Source organism: Apteryx mantelli, chromosome 5, assembly GCF_036417845.1.
Source record: "Apteryx mantelli isolate bAptMan1 chromosome 5, bAptMan1.hap1, whole genome shotgun sequence".
Taxonomy (NCBI): domain Eukaryota; kingdom Metazoa; phylum Chordata; class Aves; order Apterygiformes; family Apterygidae; genus Apteryx; species Apteryx mantelli.
The window spans coordinates 43,186,146-43,204,742 of NC_089982.1; the positions used below are offsets into that span (position 1 = coordinate 43,186,146).

At 36.9% G+C, this 18,597-nt stretch overlaps 1 protein-coding gene across 1 annotated transcript in view; it reads left to right on the plus strand.

Moving 5' to 3' along the window:
* The window catches only part of TLL1 (tolloid like 1), a 144,306-nt gene that overhangs the window by 62,982 nt on the left and 62,727 nt on the right, over positions 1–18,597 (plus strand). Inside the window, exons 3-5 of the mRNA XM_013942199.2 lie at positions 2,721–2,801; positions 5,229–5,381; positions 7,745–7,862. Coding sequence (XP_013797653.1) covers positions 2,721–2,801; positions 5,229–5,381; positions 7,745–7,862 — 352 coding nt within the window. The remainder of the gene's footprint in view (positions 1–2,720; positions 2,802–5,228; positions 5,382–7,744; positions 7,863–18,597) is intronic.

Consider the following 18,597-nt stretch of genomic DNA (forward strand, 5'->3'; position numbering starts at 1 on the left):
TATTTTTTTATTTTTTTTAACCAACAAAGATCTTTTTTGTCAGTTGCCATGGAAAGGCAATATAAACTTCTAAGCTGTTTTTAAAAATAATATTTTATGTTCAGTTATTTAATTTTCTCTCTGTACCTCTCTTGAGATTTGTGCATTATCTTTGCCTACGGAGAGTATCCTATTGAGGGACAGACTGATGCATTTGGATCGCATTTGTCTGCCCTTACTGCAGAAGTAAGAGGAATCAACGGGACTGGTCAGTAAAACTGGACTCTATGGAACAAATTCTGCTGAAGTTCATGATTTTGTTCTGGTCTTCACTGAACATTTTGGCCTTCTTGATTTTTCTAAAAATAAAGCTGGAAACAAATTCAGACTTTTTGTACTTCAAATACATAATTATTTTCCTATGTTTACAATATTTTGATGTAGGACTTTGGCTCATTTTTGCAAACTGCACATTCTAGTGTGCTTTGCTGAATTACAGCCTTTTTTGCCTCAAGTTGTCAAAAGAGGATATCATGAACAACTAATTGATATTAGGTAGCAACTGGAAAAAGAAGATAAAATAGTTATTAAATAGAAAACTTTACTTAAATAGTAGAGTAGTTTACCTTACATATACAGTGACAATGAATTACACACTTGATTTTTGAAGCACTTTACATGCCTAATTGTTAGTCTCATGTTGACCTTCCCAGAAGAGTGACTTTAGGTAGAGTAGTTAGATACTTGGGAGTGAACTATCAAGACAGAGTTGCAGAGTTGGCTTTTTCAGTGCAGCTGCTAATGAAACATCCTGAGCTCACGTGCTCTGATTCATGTTGTGTGACTACTCACTTTGGTGAGGATTATCTGTGTGGATTTGCAGGATCAGATACTTGCACTGCAAGCTTCTCAGAGCATCGGCCTATTGTTTTATTGGTCTATTTTGTATAAGCCATACACATAATTGCTGTAAATAGGAATGACAAAACTGATAAAATTGGTTTGTATATGCCAGTGCAAACTGCCAAAATTATTCTTTTTCTCCTGCCCAAATTATGGAAAGAAGCAGCAAATCTGCTTTCTTAAAACTCTTTTAAAAAGAATGTGGCTTGGCAAGGCTGTAAATTATTCACATAAAATAAGTCAGATTAGTTACGTGAGATGCTTTTTCTTTTTTCAGTTTTTCACTAAATAGAATATATAGGCTGTGCTAACACAGCACTGATGACTTAATAACTTTTTCTAGAAATAATAAAGGTGTAATAGTTTTTAAGATTGGTCAAATAATGGATTCTTCAGTTTTTCTGTTCTCTGTTGCAGTTGCTATTTTGTAAGGACATTTTTTTCTCATTTTTTTAGGATTCTTTATCTGTTTGTCTTTTTTACAAGATAAATGTCAACATGAGAGATAATTACATTTATCAATATAAGCAACAGAATGCTTACATATTCTGTAGTATATATTATAGCTAACCAAATAACTTCTTGTGAAGGAATGTGTTGAAGAATTACCTCATCTATCTAAAATGTTTTAAAAAATTTGGAATATTTTTCTCAAGGGAGCCAGCAACTATGTGACAGTGTAATCCAAATAATTAGGCACGTTGTTATTCACTGAGCCACCACATAAACTCACTTGCCTTATATGGAATTGTCTCATCTGTGATATGATTTTAAGTTGCCATTTAGTAAATATGTTCTTAATATATATATGTTGAAAGTTGTTATAGGAAATTGGGGAAGGTCTTCTCTACAGAGGTCAGAGGTTTCAAGAATCCTTTTATTCCTATCCTTTTACTTTTGCTGCAGTAACAGTAGTTTGAAAATTCTGAAGTCCCACAGCAGATACTGTATCTCAAAATATAACCTGCTACAAACTTATAAAAACCATGAAACTTCCTGAAAAATTCTGATAATTCATGAATAGCGCAGTGTTATCAGTGTTCCTTTGTCTGGTTTACTTATGTTTTCAGAGGTACTTGCAGTCATAAAAGGATTAAAATTTTAACAGGAGTATGTGGTGGATGCATCAATGGTACACGCTAGTTCTAGAAATGTGCGACACTTCTGGAAATGCCATGGCATATGTTAAGATCAGTTGTTTATTAGCTTAATTTTTCTTGCTTGTCAATTATTGGAACAACACAGGCGTACATGCCTTAGAGGTTTTATTGCAAGGTATGCTTGCATATGATGTTCTGAAGCCTTTAAAATGCATTGAACATCCATTTGCTTGCTGACAAAGAAACTCATTTTGGGGGTAAAATAAGCCATGTCATATTTTTATCATTTTTGTTGTTTTTGTTTAAACTTTTGGGTGTTTGCTTTCCCCCCTTCCCTTGAAATGGGAAGATTTTGGTATGCATTCAGGAAATTTCTGTGAAAGGAGGGCTTCTAGCTGTCACTCAATATGACTCTGAGGATGTCAAGGTCACCAGGAAGAAAAAAGTTTCAAATAATAATTAGATGATGTAATTGTCATGACTTCTCTAAATAACAAAGACATTTTGGCTTTCATTCTGGAATGCATATTAGAAAATTTTTCAGCTAAAAATGTTTTTGTTTCATTGTCAAGAATACATGAAGAATTTGTATGCGAGTCATTGAAGAATGTTAAACTTCCTTAAAGACATATCGCAGTTTTCAGAGAGTATTTCCTAATGTGTCTCGGCAACATAGTTGCTCTAGGTATTCTGTATTTTTAACTTTGTAAAAGCCTTTTTTTTTTTTCCCCCCCAAAGGTGGCTTTGGAGAGCATGGGATATCAAAAAAACGAGGTGCCCTCTATCAACTTATAGACAGGATACGAAGATTTGGCTCTGGTATTTTCACTGTTTGAATTAGCAGGCTGCTTGATGTGATGTATCATTAACGTTAATGATGATGGTGCTTTAACACTTTCTGTATTACTATTGCCATAAACAGACTATTAAAGTAAGAGTAATGAAGGTATTAACCCTTTTTTGCATTTTCTAAGAGCTCTACTTACTGCATCAAATCTGGAAGCTTAAAATAGATAGCTTTAAATCTCTTATCAAAAATTCTTTAGATTTTTGGTATGATAGTGTTCACAGTTACTAATTCACCCAGTATCAATACAGTGTATTTTCAGTACTGTTAGGGTATGCTGCATATAACCAGTGGCCTGACTGGTACATAGCTGCCTCTGGTATCTTTTTCTGGATTCAGTTGGGACATTGTGATGAGTCAGACTGCATTTGAAGCATTTGTGGTGTGTTACTCTGGACAAGCACATTTTTAGAGCAATCATACTTTTGTCAGTATGTTAACTGAATTCAGTGGGCTTCATCAGTGAAATCCTCATTAATACTGGTTGAGTTCATTCACCATATTTGATGCAAGAAGATGTCACTTTGGTTTCATGAATCCTAAAGCCTCAAAAAGGAAAATATGTAAAACTCTATTTTAATCACACGACATTATGCCTAAGTGCATCACTGCATCTTTTGTAACATTAACCAGGGCACGGTAACTGCCTTTACAGATGTGCCCTGATATATAATCTTTGATGTAAGGATTACAATTTTATTATTCTGTAAACGTCTGCCTGCTTTTTTATGCAATTTGGCATAAATTGCTTATTCCTCCTAGCTCAAAACAAAGCTGATAAGAAGTTGAAATGGTAAAACTTCCATATTATAATGTTCAGTGGTTCAGTAATGACTGTATACTAAGTCTAACAATAGTTTTTTTCTGTTTAAATTTCTACCTGTGTTGTTGAGTGTTGTGTAATTCTCATTTACATACTTGTTTAATGCCAGGGTAAGTTATTTGCTGTACCTGAGTGCATATGTTTTGGCTAATCTATTTTTTATAAAACCCTGTAATTTTCTATACCATTTCTGATGTCACTTAGATTATACATTACGTTAATTGGTACAAAGTCAGGCTTTTCCTCCCGTGCATCAAAAACTTTCTCCCTGTCTTTTTCTGTAGCTTCTTCCATTTCTTCTTTCTGCATCTCTCCCAGCCATGAACCTGGGCCGAGATACTGTGCCATGATCCTGCCCTGGAATCCTCCCTGCTCCTTACAGCATAGCCTGACATGTCCGTTAACACTTAAGTTGAATTAATATCAGTGGGGATGCTCATAGGGGGAAGGTACTATTCAATGAGGAATAAGAATTCAGCCCTTCTGAGTAAGACTTGTTGACTGCCTTTGCAAGTGATCCATTTTAATCAGCTGCTGTGATTGCTCATATTAATTTAGAAATTGTTTCAGAAGAAGACAGCTAACTGTGTCATGGTATGCAAGTCCTTGCCCATCTATCCTTATCCTCTTCTGTTGTCACAGTAAGTTTCAGCTGACTGTGGAGAGATTTACCTGTTATGGGAAGAATGGTGGGTAATATCTCTCAAAATAGTACGTTTTTTGGTCTTGTAAGGAAATTCAAGCCATGTATAATAGGGTTCCAAAAGCTCATTTCAGAAAAACACATCATCTGTGTCCCAAAGTGTTGTAGGGTTACTATCAAATTGAAAGTCATATTTTTGTCTGAAAATGCTGTATCTACTGTTAATAGCTACAGGTGAAGGAGATCAGCAGGAGAAATGACTCTTCTGACTTATCTATGTTTATGCAACTTACTTTTGCAAATAATTTCTCTTTTTTCCTGGTAATCAATTCAACTTACAAGACTATCTAATAGTTTCAGGACCTCTTTGTTGTCCATTGCTGTGAGGATGGTTATGCACTTGTTTTTTCCCAGATCCTGCAGTAAGAATGAAAGGGACAGTGAACACCTTGACTGTATTAGTTTAGGTCTGTCCAAAGTCCTTTTCTTCTTTTCTGCAAAATCAAAGTCCTAATTTGTTAAAAAACAAAAACAAAAAACCACACACAAAATCTCCAGACAAAACCAGGAAGTGTCATCTATAGTATGTATATGGAAATTTAAAGAATGTTTTTTCTTTTTTTATTAAATGAGAAAAATTAAAGACAGGCAGACAAATGTCTCATTTAAGGTAATAAGTTTATGTAGAAGTGATCACTGTATAAACATTTGAAAAAGGAAGATTTAGACTCCATTTCAAGGAGTTCTAAGAAAACCAAGTAGTGGTAGGCTTTCTGTAACAGCAGTGTTCTATTTTTAAAGGATATAAAGAAATAATCTGACCTAGACCTGATGCAAAATAATTGTTCTCTCTCTCTCTCTCTCTCTCTCTCTCTCTCCCTCTCCTTTTTTTTCTTTTGGTGATCTCATTCAGTGTTTTAAATATCATTACAGGCTTTGAGCAAAATAATACATCTAAAGGAAGAGCAACTGTAAAATTCTCAGGGAAAAATGAGAAAAACCGATTTCCCAGAGCTGCTACATCACGAACAGAAAGAATATGGCCAGGGGGTGTCATTCCGTATGTAATAGGTGGAAATTTTACTGGTAAGCGTTGTGCTTTGGAAAGGAAGAAGAATGATTTTAAAAAAAATTTTATTTTTATTTTTTATTTTTTTGAGCAGAATCTGTGAAAGTCAATAGAAGATTTCTGTTGGATCAGGCCTGAAGTACAGCTGTTCAGAAAATATTAGTCATACTTTAGAAAATTGTTCCCAAAGGCAAGCTCTAATAATAAAAATATATAACTATGTTTTAGAGAGCGGAGGCTGTTTTTCATTGTCTAATATTTCTTGTTGCATGTTTATTTTCAAGAGCCCAAGTAACAGAATGTCATGAAATCTGTTTTAAAAAAATTTAGGGTATTTAGTATAAGACTATAACTGATTTGACTGGTATGACATGTATTCTGCTAAACTGATTTCAGTCAACAAACTGACTCAAATGTGTTTTGTGTTCCTCAGTTTTGTTTTCACATGGGTGCACACAAATGTTCATATATGATATGCGGAAAGACTGACTTCAAAATATATGTAATTTTTAGCTAAAAACTAGAAAAAGTATAAAACATTTGTTATCCCTGAAAAATGTAAATGGATCAATGTAGATGCAAGGGGTAATTTAAAACAAAAAGAGAAAAAAACAAAGACAAAAGGGAAGAAATAGGCAATAACATCTTACTGTGCACTGGAATGACACAGGAAACCAAAAGAAACGGTCAAACACTTGTTCATACACTATATGCATCTGTGTACATGCACAGAGAAACCAGAGTCATTGCTTCTAAACTTAGTTACTTGTAAACTTCTAGTTTTATATAGTACTATTCCAAATGTGACCTTTGCTTTAGGATTATTGTCCTTTGAAATAATGGTATTAAACTAAAGTATATCATATTAAACATTTTACTTTTTTCATAATGAAAGATAAATTCTAAAGCTTGGTAAATATTACTAAAAGATGAAAGAAATGGGCAAGATGGGATGAAATAACCTTTAATTCTCAGGATCCTGACATGATTCTAACTCTCTGCCTTTTATGAACTTTGAAGGGTTTTTTTGTTTGTTTGTTTAAGTTTAAATAAGTTTAAAAGAATATTACCGTAACTGACACTGGTTTTCAGTCTTGTTGGCAGCCTTTCAGAAAACCTGAGAGTCTAGTGGTATGGACAGTGATTTGCCTGTTCATCTCATACCCTTTGATCAGGGCCTGGATGTGGCATGAGGAAAGGCACCAGGTTCTCCTGCAAGGGAGCCTAAGGGTGAAATTTTCAAAAACGTTGTGCATATAGCTGACTTTTCTCCCTGTGGAGAAATACTTTTACTATTTCCAATGGGAGAAAGCTTAGGCTGGTACTGAGAACTTTTCAAAATCTGCCTTTAGTCTCCAGGACTTGCAGTAGCTGTTTAGAGTGTCAGTAGACTCTCTACCCCCTGCTGAAACGTGTACAGCATGCAAAGGAGTGCACAGCAGATGTACCTCTGCTGGCAAGTTCATGCAAAGTAGTACAGCTTTTTGTGGATTTCCAACTCAAAAGCATAGCAATATTCTCAGGTGCTGCCTCCAAGTTTATATGCCTTGTCTTTTGCCAGACAGTAAAATCACATTGCTACAGTACTTGAAGTACCTGATGTGCAGCCAGCATACCTAACTAGCTTTAGGTTTTGGAGTGAGAGTTGGCCTGGCTGTTTCTGCCTCTAGAATATGGTTTTGTTTGTTTTTGAGTATGTTTCCAGTTTTTAAAACAAATATTTAGGTATGGTTAATATTTTATCAAATCAAGAATTTCCTCCTCTTGGAAGATCATTTGATTTCTGAATGGTTTTGACCTCAAGAAGTGGAGGTTGGTCCTTATTCAAGATAGCATTATTAAATTCAGATGCCTGAGTAGATATGCCTGTTCACATGCCTTAAGTGTTAAACTGGTCTCCAAATTTGAAGACTAGAGGATTTTTTTCTTTTCAGGCTAGATAGGTAGGAACAGGGATTCTCGATTTGCTTTTTTTCTATGAAATGTAGTCCACTTCATAACTTCAACCTGAGAAAACTGCTTAACAAATATTATACTAATGTGGGGACTTAGGCAACACTTTTGATTTCTGCTGCTGCCTTCCTCTCGTCTAGCGTAGCTGTGCTCTTTATTGCTGGTTTTATGTTTGCTAGAGAGTGTCAGGCAGTGTTGGTCCCTTGCAGGGGAAGATACTCTGACAAGCTGATGATCTGAGTATCCCTTTATATGGGATATAAAAGGATAAAAGCATGCTTGGTGATATATGGGACTGCAGGGGGACAGCACTTCATCATCTAGCGACTCCTTCCAGACCCATATTCCCAATATTAAAATCTGATCTGAAGGAACAAGATGCAGTTTTAAAAAAAATCTTTTATTTCATGTCATACAATTCTTTCAGGCAGCCAGCGCGCAATGTTCAAACAGGCTATGCGGCACTGGGAAAAGTACACGTGTGTTACGTTTATTGAACGAAGTGATGAAGAAAGTTATATTGTATTTACATACAGACCCTGTGGGTAAGTATGTATGTTAACAGATATTTGCACTTTCACTGTTTGGCTATGTTTCTCTTCTTTGCAGCCATAGGAGAAAGTGAATAGATAGTTACCATATTTAAAACATATCTGTGTTCAACTTGGCTTTAAGTTATTAGCAGTCAGTGTCTATCTTTGGCCTTTTAGGATATGTGCAGTATGTATAGAAGGTTTTTGAAGTTTTCCCTCTTTTGTATGTTGCTAGATAAAATTGTCTTTCAATATATACATATATGTGTGTGTGTACATGTATATATATGAGATTCTTCATATTTGGCTTTTTGTCATGCTTTTAGTATTTACAAGTCTTGATTTAAAAGTATTTCAGGCTTATAGTTTATTCTTAGCTTTCTCCATGTCATGTGTTCACTGTTGAATTACATATGGACATTTATCCCATATTCCTTTTCCAGCTTAATTGTTCTGAATTTTAACTCTTATTTTATATTGACTCTTCTTGCCCAGATTTGTTTAATCAGCAAATTCATGACCTTTTTGCACATTCCTTTTTCCAGGTCACTGATGTGTAAAAGTGAACACAACAGTTTTTCCTCATTCATTAGTGCAGTTTTCTGTCAGTCACTGCATTCCATCCTCAGATATTTCTGCTCACGAATGCCCCAATCAGCTATGCTAGTTATTTATTCCACCGGGAGTTCTTAATTTTATACAGCAGTCAGTCAACTTGCTGTGTGTGCCATCTTCATTTTCCAAGAAGGGCATTACCTGTGGAAATATTTCTCTTGCGAGTTACCTTCTGTTGGGAACGTAGACTCTACAGTGAGCAGCTCTTTTTCTTGCTGACTTTCGGATCAGTGAGCACTTTGCATACCTATTTTTAAACTTTTATGGGATGGGATTGTGCAAAGAAGCATTGTCACTTCCGTGTGTTGTAGGTATGAGGCTGAATGTTCTTTATTATAGCCCCATAAGATTACATGTAGGCATATCTTCAAAATAGCTGTAGCTGCCTTTTGAAGGCACAGGACAATGTAATAAAACCTGTTTCTAGAATATTTCAAGAAGTGTGTCAACTTTGCCTTGGAAAGTGTCTGAGCCACAGATCCTTGGAATCAGGAGCATGTTCTGGGGAAGCTCACGTGCACGTGCCAGCCCAGCCATGTTCCTGTGCTCCCATGGGCACAGGCTGAAGACCCCTGTTAAAAACAGAGTGCCAGATTAATGGGCTTCTCTTTGGGCCCAGCATGGCCATAGTTAACTATGCAACCCAGAAGATAAATTTCAGGGACTTTAACAAATAATTGGAAGGGAAATAAGAAGCCGAGGATAATAATGATGGTTCCCTGCAGTCACAGATGTAGAAAGCAGTGCACATTTAAGTAGAAGACTGTGAAAGTTATCAGTGGTTTTACATGCTTTTGGAAAAGTGTGGGGATATCTGCAGAGACCTCAGTTTCATGAAAGGTGAATTCCACAACTTCAAAGCTCCCAGAACCAAGCTGCAGAAAAACTCTCCAGCCAAAGCAGTATTCCTAAGGTTGATTGATGCTTTGTGAATTCAAGTCACCTTAGGATGAAGGATGGATTATAACCAGTTCTAGCCAGAAGATTAAAATACACTCAGTATCTACCTCCAGAGTCCTCATTCTCCTTTTACAGTTAATGTTGTTTTTATTGGTGGATAATTTACAAATTACAAATAATTTGGGAAGAATGTAACAGGCTTAAGATTAAGAACAAGGAAAAGCATAGCAGTGAACAGTCTGCCAGTGATTACAAAGCCTAAGTAGCTAAGGCTAAGTAGAAGGGGCAGTTGCATGATTTTTTGGGGTTCTGTATCCATGAGCCATTTTAGCAAGTGCCAGATAAATAGTATCTTCTCTGAGTGAATAAAGACTGCTATGCGCTAACCACTTACATACAATGCTGATGCAGGATTGTCCATGGAAAGAGCACAGACAAAAGTGACACCAAACCATCTGCAAACACTTTCTAACACATGGCCAGTCACAGTGAAATTAATCTCAGTTCTTTCCCATAGCACCCTGCTGTGTTGGTCTGTTAGCACATTGTTTGCAGTACCATGGCAGCTAACAGTCGCAGATGAGGGAGACGCTATTGTACTTAGCACTGTTCAAATTAAAAACTAAAAGATAAACCCTGCCCCAAAGAGCACCCAGGCAAAACATAACACATTTGAAGAAACAGAAAGTGGATACAGGCATACATGTGGAAATTCAGGTGGCAATGTCTGCAGATGTCTCAGATGACAGCATTAACACACCAGCATGCGAAGTGTTATTGAGCCTTTGTAAATATTAAGGATATTTTGAAGGAGCATAACACATTACTACTTGTAGCAGTTCATGGGAAGCTCATCTCAGAAAGGCAGTGGTGAAAAAAGCCTATTTGAAATACAGCAGCTGGTTATCAGAGAGAGACACATGAGTGTAGTAATGTTGAGAGTTTACATATCAGCAATGAAAGAGATAAATTTTGATTATCATAGATGCACAGGACTGCAAGGGATCTCAGAAGTATGTCTTATGCCTAAGACAGAAACAGTTATACCTATGTAATTGCTGTTATATACTCGTCTAATTTGATTCTAAAAATCTGCAAAAATGGATGCTTCACAGTCTCCTAGGAAATATATTCTTTCAATATCCTTAATGTAAGAGAAATGGGGAATTATTTTTGGTAATAACTAAATTAGATATTTCTTGCTGCAATTGAAGCACATTAACTACTTGTCCTGTTCAGCATGGGCATGGAAAATAAATTACTCCCTTTCTTTTCTGAAAGAGTCCAGGATGTATTTTGAGACTGTTATTTTGTTATTACACCCTTGGTTTTGTCATCTTTTAGGCTAGACAACCCCTAATTCATTTAATCTTTCCTGGAAGTCATGTCTTCTAGGCTGTTGATCACTGTTGTTATTCTCCTCGAGATTCCCAATTATTCCACATCTTTCTTGAAACTGAGAACCCAAAACTAGAATGTACTTGTCTACATGAATCATTACCTGTGCTGAGCCAGTGCTGGAGCTAATTCATATATCCTTCCACTTATCTGCATAAACATGATGTCTTGCTGTTTCTCAACATCCTGCTATTTTCAGCACATGGTTGGTCAGTTTGTGATTCATAATCAATTCTGCAGTACTGCTACCTGGTCAGTAGTTCCCCATCCTGCATGTGCAATATTTTGCACATCTGAGGACACCGAACGAAGCAATGCCGTATTTCCCATGTCAGATCTCATCTCCAATCTGTAAAGATTGTTTTCAATTCTAAGCCTGCCTTCATGGTTTTTAGCAGTCTGTTCTAGGCCTGCAAACTTGATGAGCATATTCTCTATCATCCAGATCATTAAGGAAAGCATTGGACCTGGGACAAACTCCTGCAGAACCCTACTCATGATCTGCTTTTATTTTAACAGTGATTTTTTCACTTTGTATATAATATTCCAGCCAGCTTTATATCCCACTTTGTGTCAGGGTTCTCTAGTTTGCTTGTGGGGAGTTCATGTGAAAGAGTGCCAAAAGCTTTACATCTACAGCTGGATCCCTCCTTCGCATCAGAATAATTTCATCAGCTGCAGTTTTAAACTATAATTGTTTTTCATCATATCTTGTTTATTTAACCTGTTTTTGAGAACTTTTAAAATATTGTTTCATAGTACAGCTGAAGCACTAACTATGCAGTTTGAAACTTTATAATTACTGATAGTCATTTGCACCCATCAGCTGCAGATGTGAGAATAAGAATGCAGTATTAAGAGAATGGTGTTTATGATTCTTTTACCAAAGCAGTGTGCATTGCCATTAGCATCTACTATAGCAAATATTTATGCAGCTAGTTGATTAGGACAAGAAAAACTTTAATCTGTAAACAGGTTCAAAACGTGCTTTGTTCACTACTGCTTCTTTATGCTTATGTCTCTTCCTATCACACCAAAAGTGCCTGATGACATAGTATATTTCTCTGTATGCAAAGCCAAAAAAGGGGTCAGCAAACTGCAATGGCCCTTAGTCACATGCTCTTAATAAATATTGCTGAGTAAAAGATCAAACTCTTTTTATATAGCGAGACTAAAAAAGAACAATTAGTCATATTGTTCTGGCATCTCAGCATGCCTTTGATCTGACTTTGTGGCAACTTTTGTTCTTCACCAGAAGACTTAAGTACTTTTTATGACAAATTTTACATGACTTATTACAATCGCTGCTGATTTCCGCTTGCATGAGTATTTGACAAAGCTGTCTGAGATAAAGAAAAGTCAAATCTCTTTCATGTGCTTCTCCAAACACTGTAGACTGAACAGCTTCTGAACATTTTAACATTTTTTGAACTTTCTAGTATGTTAAGTTGACATCACAGACAAGTTCTTGAAGTCAGTGAAAAAGGTAAATTCCTTGCCCAAGATATGCTTTTGTAGTGTTCTTTAGCTTTAAAAAAGGATTACCTGTTCCAAAAGGTGCTCAATTTTATGGAATGAAAAGAAGTTGAGAATTATATTAATCTGTGGCATTAGAGCTGATTCATGCTGTCAGGTGGCAGCTGCTGATGTTCTTACTGCCCTTGGCAGTCAACACTGTCACTCTGCTAGTGGTGGCATGGCTTGCAGTATGGGTAATAGGTCTCCTATTCGGCTGCCATGGTCTACAGCCCAAGGTAGTGACATAAACTGAAATTTCTGAGGATGATTTACGTTAATACATTGGGATGGGAAACTGTCAACTAAGGAATGGATTCACTGGCTGTTCTTTTTAATATTGAGATGATCATTTCCACTGAGCCCATGAAGAAGCCATAGCTACCATCATAGCCAGGTCCTTTCAGGACAGCAAATTGTAACATTTGGCCACTGTATTGATCCCTGACAATAAGCAAATTCAACAAGCTGGGTTATAGGCCAAAAATCTATTTTTATACAGAAAGAGTTAGGTTTGTGATTGAAAGAGGCGTTTTCTCACAAGAATAAAGATTTTAAAAACCTGCTGCTTCAGTGAGATTTTGTTCATCAGTTTTGTGAGTTGTTTTCTCTTCTTTCATGTAACCTGGAGGTGACAATATTTAGTCCTAGTAGGTTCATAAGGTCTGCAGTTTTTCATCCACAACTGCATGCAGTTACTGCTGTGGCAAGCTGATGATGCTGTTCTGTAAGAAACTTTATATTATCACATTTTGAAGAGTGCAGCTTTTTTAAAATGTGCAATGTTGACCCCACCTGATTCTCTTTTCCTTCATATTGATTTAAGAGGGTTTTAGACAGTAGCTGTGAAATATTATTACTTAAAAGAATGAATGTATTGTTCTAGTCATTTCACTTTCTCCCTGCCTGTTGTTTCTCTTTTCTCAACATCATCGATCAGCTGGACTGATTAAATGGAATTAGAGATTCATAAATAGTTACTGTCTCCAACCGCTGTCCAGTGCAATAAAGATTAAAGAGATCAGGAGCTTTAAAGTCTGCCAGTTGACTCAATTTAAGGAGCATGACAAGTGCTCACACAGCACAGAGAAGTCTTGACCTTGTGCCAAGCACACCTGGGAATATTGTCAAACCCAAGATATTACAAATTAATTTATTTCATAGATTCATTTATTTCAGTCTTCCTGACCCTTTGACTCAGGGCAGTTGTTGAAGTGATTTGAATCTTGTAGCTTAATTGGATGAATCTGATGTGCTTGGCAGGACACTCAGCCTAGCAAATCCTAATGACCCTTTACCAGTGCATACTGCTGCTATTTTAAGACTCAGTGTTCATTGGTGGCTTCTAACTTTCATTGAAGTATAAAGAATAGTCAAGGAATTTGTCTGTAATTTCTGTGAAGTACTTGAAAGCAGGTAACCAGTGTAAGGAAACTGCCACATTCAGCTGGGCATTTGTTTGCTTGTTTTTAAATAAGCCTGTATTCTTTCTAAACATAGATGATTTACAGTTTAGTTTCACATGCAAATACAAAATTATCTTCTGAAATCATGCTAACATATATGAGCACTCTGTCAGTGTGCATCTATGTCTGTGAGTATAGACAAGAGGGAGAGAAACATTCAGGCTGGCATTTAAAAAACGATTAGTGATTCTAAATGTGTTGGGTTTTAGGTGTTCAGGGTCAGACATCCCTTTCAGACATCCTAAAGGGATGCCTCTTTAAAAGATTGTAGTTAATTTTTTCCTCCAAAAATAAAACATCTTTCAAACATGCCAGATCAGGTACCCAAAAATCACTACCCAGATTTGGAAATGCCCAACTTTTCTTGCTTTCGTGAGTACAAAAGTAAAATGTCAAGTGATCTTTGAAAACACCTAAAAATCTATCTGATTTATGAAATACCAGCTAAAGCTTCCAGGGGTGATCTTTTGCACCTCTGTTTTTAAAAAGCAATTAACTTTTTGGTATTGGTAAATGGTATTTTGTAAATTGGATAATTTGGTATTTGTTTAACAAATTTACATACTTTCATAAAAAGAAATTGCGTTTCTTAGTAACTTAATGTGCTGTACTAGCCATTTTGTCATTCTGCCATCACTGTACAGCTATTGCCTGACCTTTTCAAAGTGGCAGTGCATAATTTTAAAAGGTTACACAAGTCCTTTTGGTCAAAATAAAGTAAAAAGGAAAGGAGGAGATAGACTATAGTTAAATTCTTGCTTTAATGTTTTTGCTTTTGTAGTGAATAGTGTCAAGCAAAGCAGAGCTGTAGACATTATAGTGGGTAATTGAACAATTGTTTATGCTTTTTCACTTTTTCATTTTTCTCCATCCCATTTCTCCAAAGTATCACTGTGCAAAATTTTTTTTGAAAACCTATGGACATTTTTAAGCCACTAACTCTATCTTTGCTAATTAAAACATGTAGTGCATATGAAGTGAATAGCATAATAAATTTCCAATAGTTTTAATGTACTTAAATATTTTACAACCTATAGTCTTTGTACTCTATTGATTTGCTTTAAACCGTAAACATTGATTGACAGTCTTTAGTTCTGCATTGCAATTATTCTCTGTAGCATTTTCATATGGTTGTAAACTTGAAGATTCAGCAAAAGTCTTAAACCTGTTATAAACTAAAGGATTTGTTCTCACTTTTTATAATTATGTGTAGTTATCATCACTGTGTTCTCATCAACCTGTTGTGCTCCAGCCATGTGTGTTGTGTTCAGATTGTTTTGAAGGTTAAAGGTTTTGAATTTTTGCAAATGTTTTCAGGATTCTGGATGGATAAACAATGAGATAGGTTAAAAAAAAAACAAAAAACTGGTTGGATGGTTGGACTCAGAGGGTCGTGGTTAACAGATTGGACCCTGCCTGGGTGGCAGTGATGAGTGGAGTACCACAGGAGTCTGTCTTGGGACCTGTCCTGTTTAATAGCCTTATCACTGACCCTGGAGGAGGTGACAATACGTACTTCTGTCAAGTTTGCAGATGACACCAAACTGGGGGAATTGGCTGATAGGCAGGGCAGAGCTGCCATCCAGGACAACCTGGATGGGCTAGAGGAAAGGGCCAGCAGGAACCTTATGAAATTCAACAAGGGCAAATGCAAAGCCCTGCCCCTAGGCAAGAAGGACCTCAACGGGCAGGCTGGGGAGCAGCTCTGCGGAGAAGGACCTGGGAGTCAGCGAGCTGAGTGTGAGTTGGCAGTGTGCCCTGGCAGCGAAGGCGGCCGACAGCATCAGGGGCTGTATAAACAGGAGCGCAGTACAACGATCATTCGAAGTGATCATCCTCCTTTACTCAGCACTTATTAGTTCATGTCTAGATACTGTGTCCGGTCCTGGGCTCCCAGTACAAGAAGACATCCATAACTTGGAGTGACTTCAACAGAGGGTCACCAGGATGATTGGGAGCTGGAGCACTTGCCCTGTGAGGGTAAGCTGTGGGACAGGGACATGTTCAGTCAGGGGAAGAGGCAGCTTTGGGGGGACCAAACAGCAGCAGCTGCCTAACGCTGTTTATGGAGGGGGGCATTGAGATTGAGAAGACTGAGACAGGCTCTTCCTAGCCATGCATGGTCAGATGACACAAGGCAATGGGTATAAGCTGAAATAAGAGGTTCAGACTGGATATAAGGAATTCTTTCACCACGGGGACAGCCAAGCAGTGGAGCAGGTTGCCCAGAGAGGCTGTGCAGTTGCCGTCCTTGGAGGTTTTCAAGACCTGACTGGATAAAGCCCTGAGCAGCCTGGTCTGATCTCATATCTGACCATGCTTTGAGCAGGAGGTTAGGCTAGAGACCTCCTGAGGTCTCCTCCAATGTGAATTATCCCATGATCTTGTGTTTCTGCAAAGTCTCATGGAATTTGCAAAAGTTTTTTTGAAAATCAGTAGAATTTCATCCACATCTAGTAGTCTGTAGTGTGCATTTTCACTGATTGCATGCATCTTAGGCTTTTCTGTTCTTGAAAGTACCATAAAGTATTGATAGTGCATTTTGTCTCTTTGCACAAGTTCAGGCCGTTATAGCATAATTACTATAATGTACATGACCTTAACATAGGTAGGGAGCCCTACCTCATTAATTAAGCCCAACTAGTATGGAAATGGCAACATGTTTTCACAGAATGTGGATTCCTTCATCTGATCAATTTCTGTGTTTTCTACCATGGCTTCCTGTAGAGAGCTGAGGCAAATTCCATGTCTTCGTCCTTTCCTCAAAGTGTTCAAGGGTAAGGACCAATGATTTCTAAAAGATTTAAAGTTTGGGACCTAGCACTGTGTTTGACAACTTTATTCCTTATACATAATGGCCTATCACAAAGAATCGGGAGTTCTGTACTAAGGGCAGAATTTCCTTACAGGGCCTTTTAAATGAATAAACATTTCTGAGAATGAAGAGCTACTGCAAATTGCACTGACTTTGGCTCAGAATACAAAGTGTGATGCCCCAGCCTTCCCACCCTAATATGGTAGGACAGTAAGTAACATTGTGCACATGGTTTAAAACAAACAAACAAACAAAACCCTCCTTACAGATCCAAACCATTCTTTTACAAACATTTTTCTCCTCAAACTGAGAATGAATGAATAAGAGAGAATATGAACCATGCTAATTTCTTTATTGCACATTAGAAAGATATTCAAATAGTTGAGTGACTAGTAAAAGATAAACACCTAGGTAAAAAGGATGTTGGAAATATCTGTAGTGCTTTAATTATGTTTACATATTCACTGTAGACATAATATTTATTCTGCAAACATGCAGTCTGAAAAATATGTTAAATACAGCCATGTCAGCATGTCAGGTGCAAAGGTGAGATCCACTGTGGAATCATGAGATAAAATGGTATTACTACTCTAAAATTTTATTCTAATTTAATTTCTGCTATCTGTTGCTCCTTTTCATCATCTATGCTGTATTTTTAGGGCACATCTTATGGTAGTATTTCCATTAATATTATTTATATCAGTGCTTATAACAATATTTCTACAGTATAAATATTGTAAATACTTATGTATTAATATGGTTTGTGTATGGTGGAGGAAATGTACAGGTGTTCTTTAGTTTCTTTTGCTCCAGTGTAGTGTGGTAGCACAAACCTGGAACATTGAATGGCACAGAACTGTAGCATGGAGTCTAGGTTGCCTTTGTTTTTATGTGCCTCCTTTGAAGAGAGCTATCATGGGAAATCTTTAAAAGACAGCTCAAGAAACTAATCTAAAGTGTGAAAAACACAGTACTGCACAACTAGAGCTCTGGAGCACTGAGCCCAATTCTGTACTGTGTCCTAAGGAATGGTGATTCACACTTATCCATGAAACTACCTAAAGAAGGGGAAGAGTTAACTTATTTTGAGGGCAGGAATGTTTGAGAACCAGTAGAGATAGTGAGGAATGATTGTAATGTGAACAGTAATTTTCCTGACAGTGTTTTCAAGACAGTTTCAAAATTTTTGATACAAACCTCCCAGGTTGTTAAAATAACATTTTCTGCATAAAATAAATTGTGTGACCTTTATAATTTTAAACTATTGCTATCATTTTTTTTTTGACATGTCCATCCTTGATTTTAACTATCGGTGCAAAAGCAGTATATGCTTACTGAGGACAGGTATTATGAGATAAATTGCCATGGCTATAGTTCTCTGATCTTCACATTTGGTGGTTTTAAAATTCTGGTTGTATTAGACAAACTAATAAAGAAGACCAACCAGGACTGACTCACCAGCCAGTCAACCGAACAACTGAAAACCCTTTTGCCACCGCAAAAAGCTGAAAGGGAGAAAGAAGCAAGTGTTGACATCTGTACCATATAATCTGACTTTGCTATTGCTCTCATGAAGCTGCCACAGAGGCAGATGAAGGACAGGATCATGCTCCACAGTAGCATCAACTTCCTCAAGGACCAAATATGTTTTACAATATAAATGTTGCATCAGAATATCCGCTTATTTAAAAAAAAAAAAAAAAAAAAAGAGATGAAGCGGGTGGAATGGAGGGGGAGGGTGTTATTGTGCTCCACCTGACAGATGGCAGAATTACAGAGCAGAGATGGGAGATCAGTCTCTTACTAAGGAATATAATGCTGGCTTGAAATTCTTAGGATCTTCAGAGGTTACAGAGAATCAGTTTATTAAATTTAAAATTGTTTTCTGTTTCTCTAGGATTTGCTTTACTCTCCCTTCTCTCCTTTTGCTAGCATCGTCAGCAGACTTTTTTTCTAACCAAAAAGTAGGGATCGCAGATAAATGCTGACAGTATGAATGCTGAAAAGGGCACCTATGTTCCATAAGTTTACATTGGAA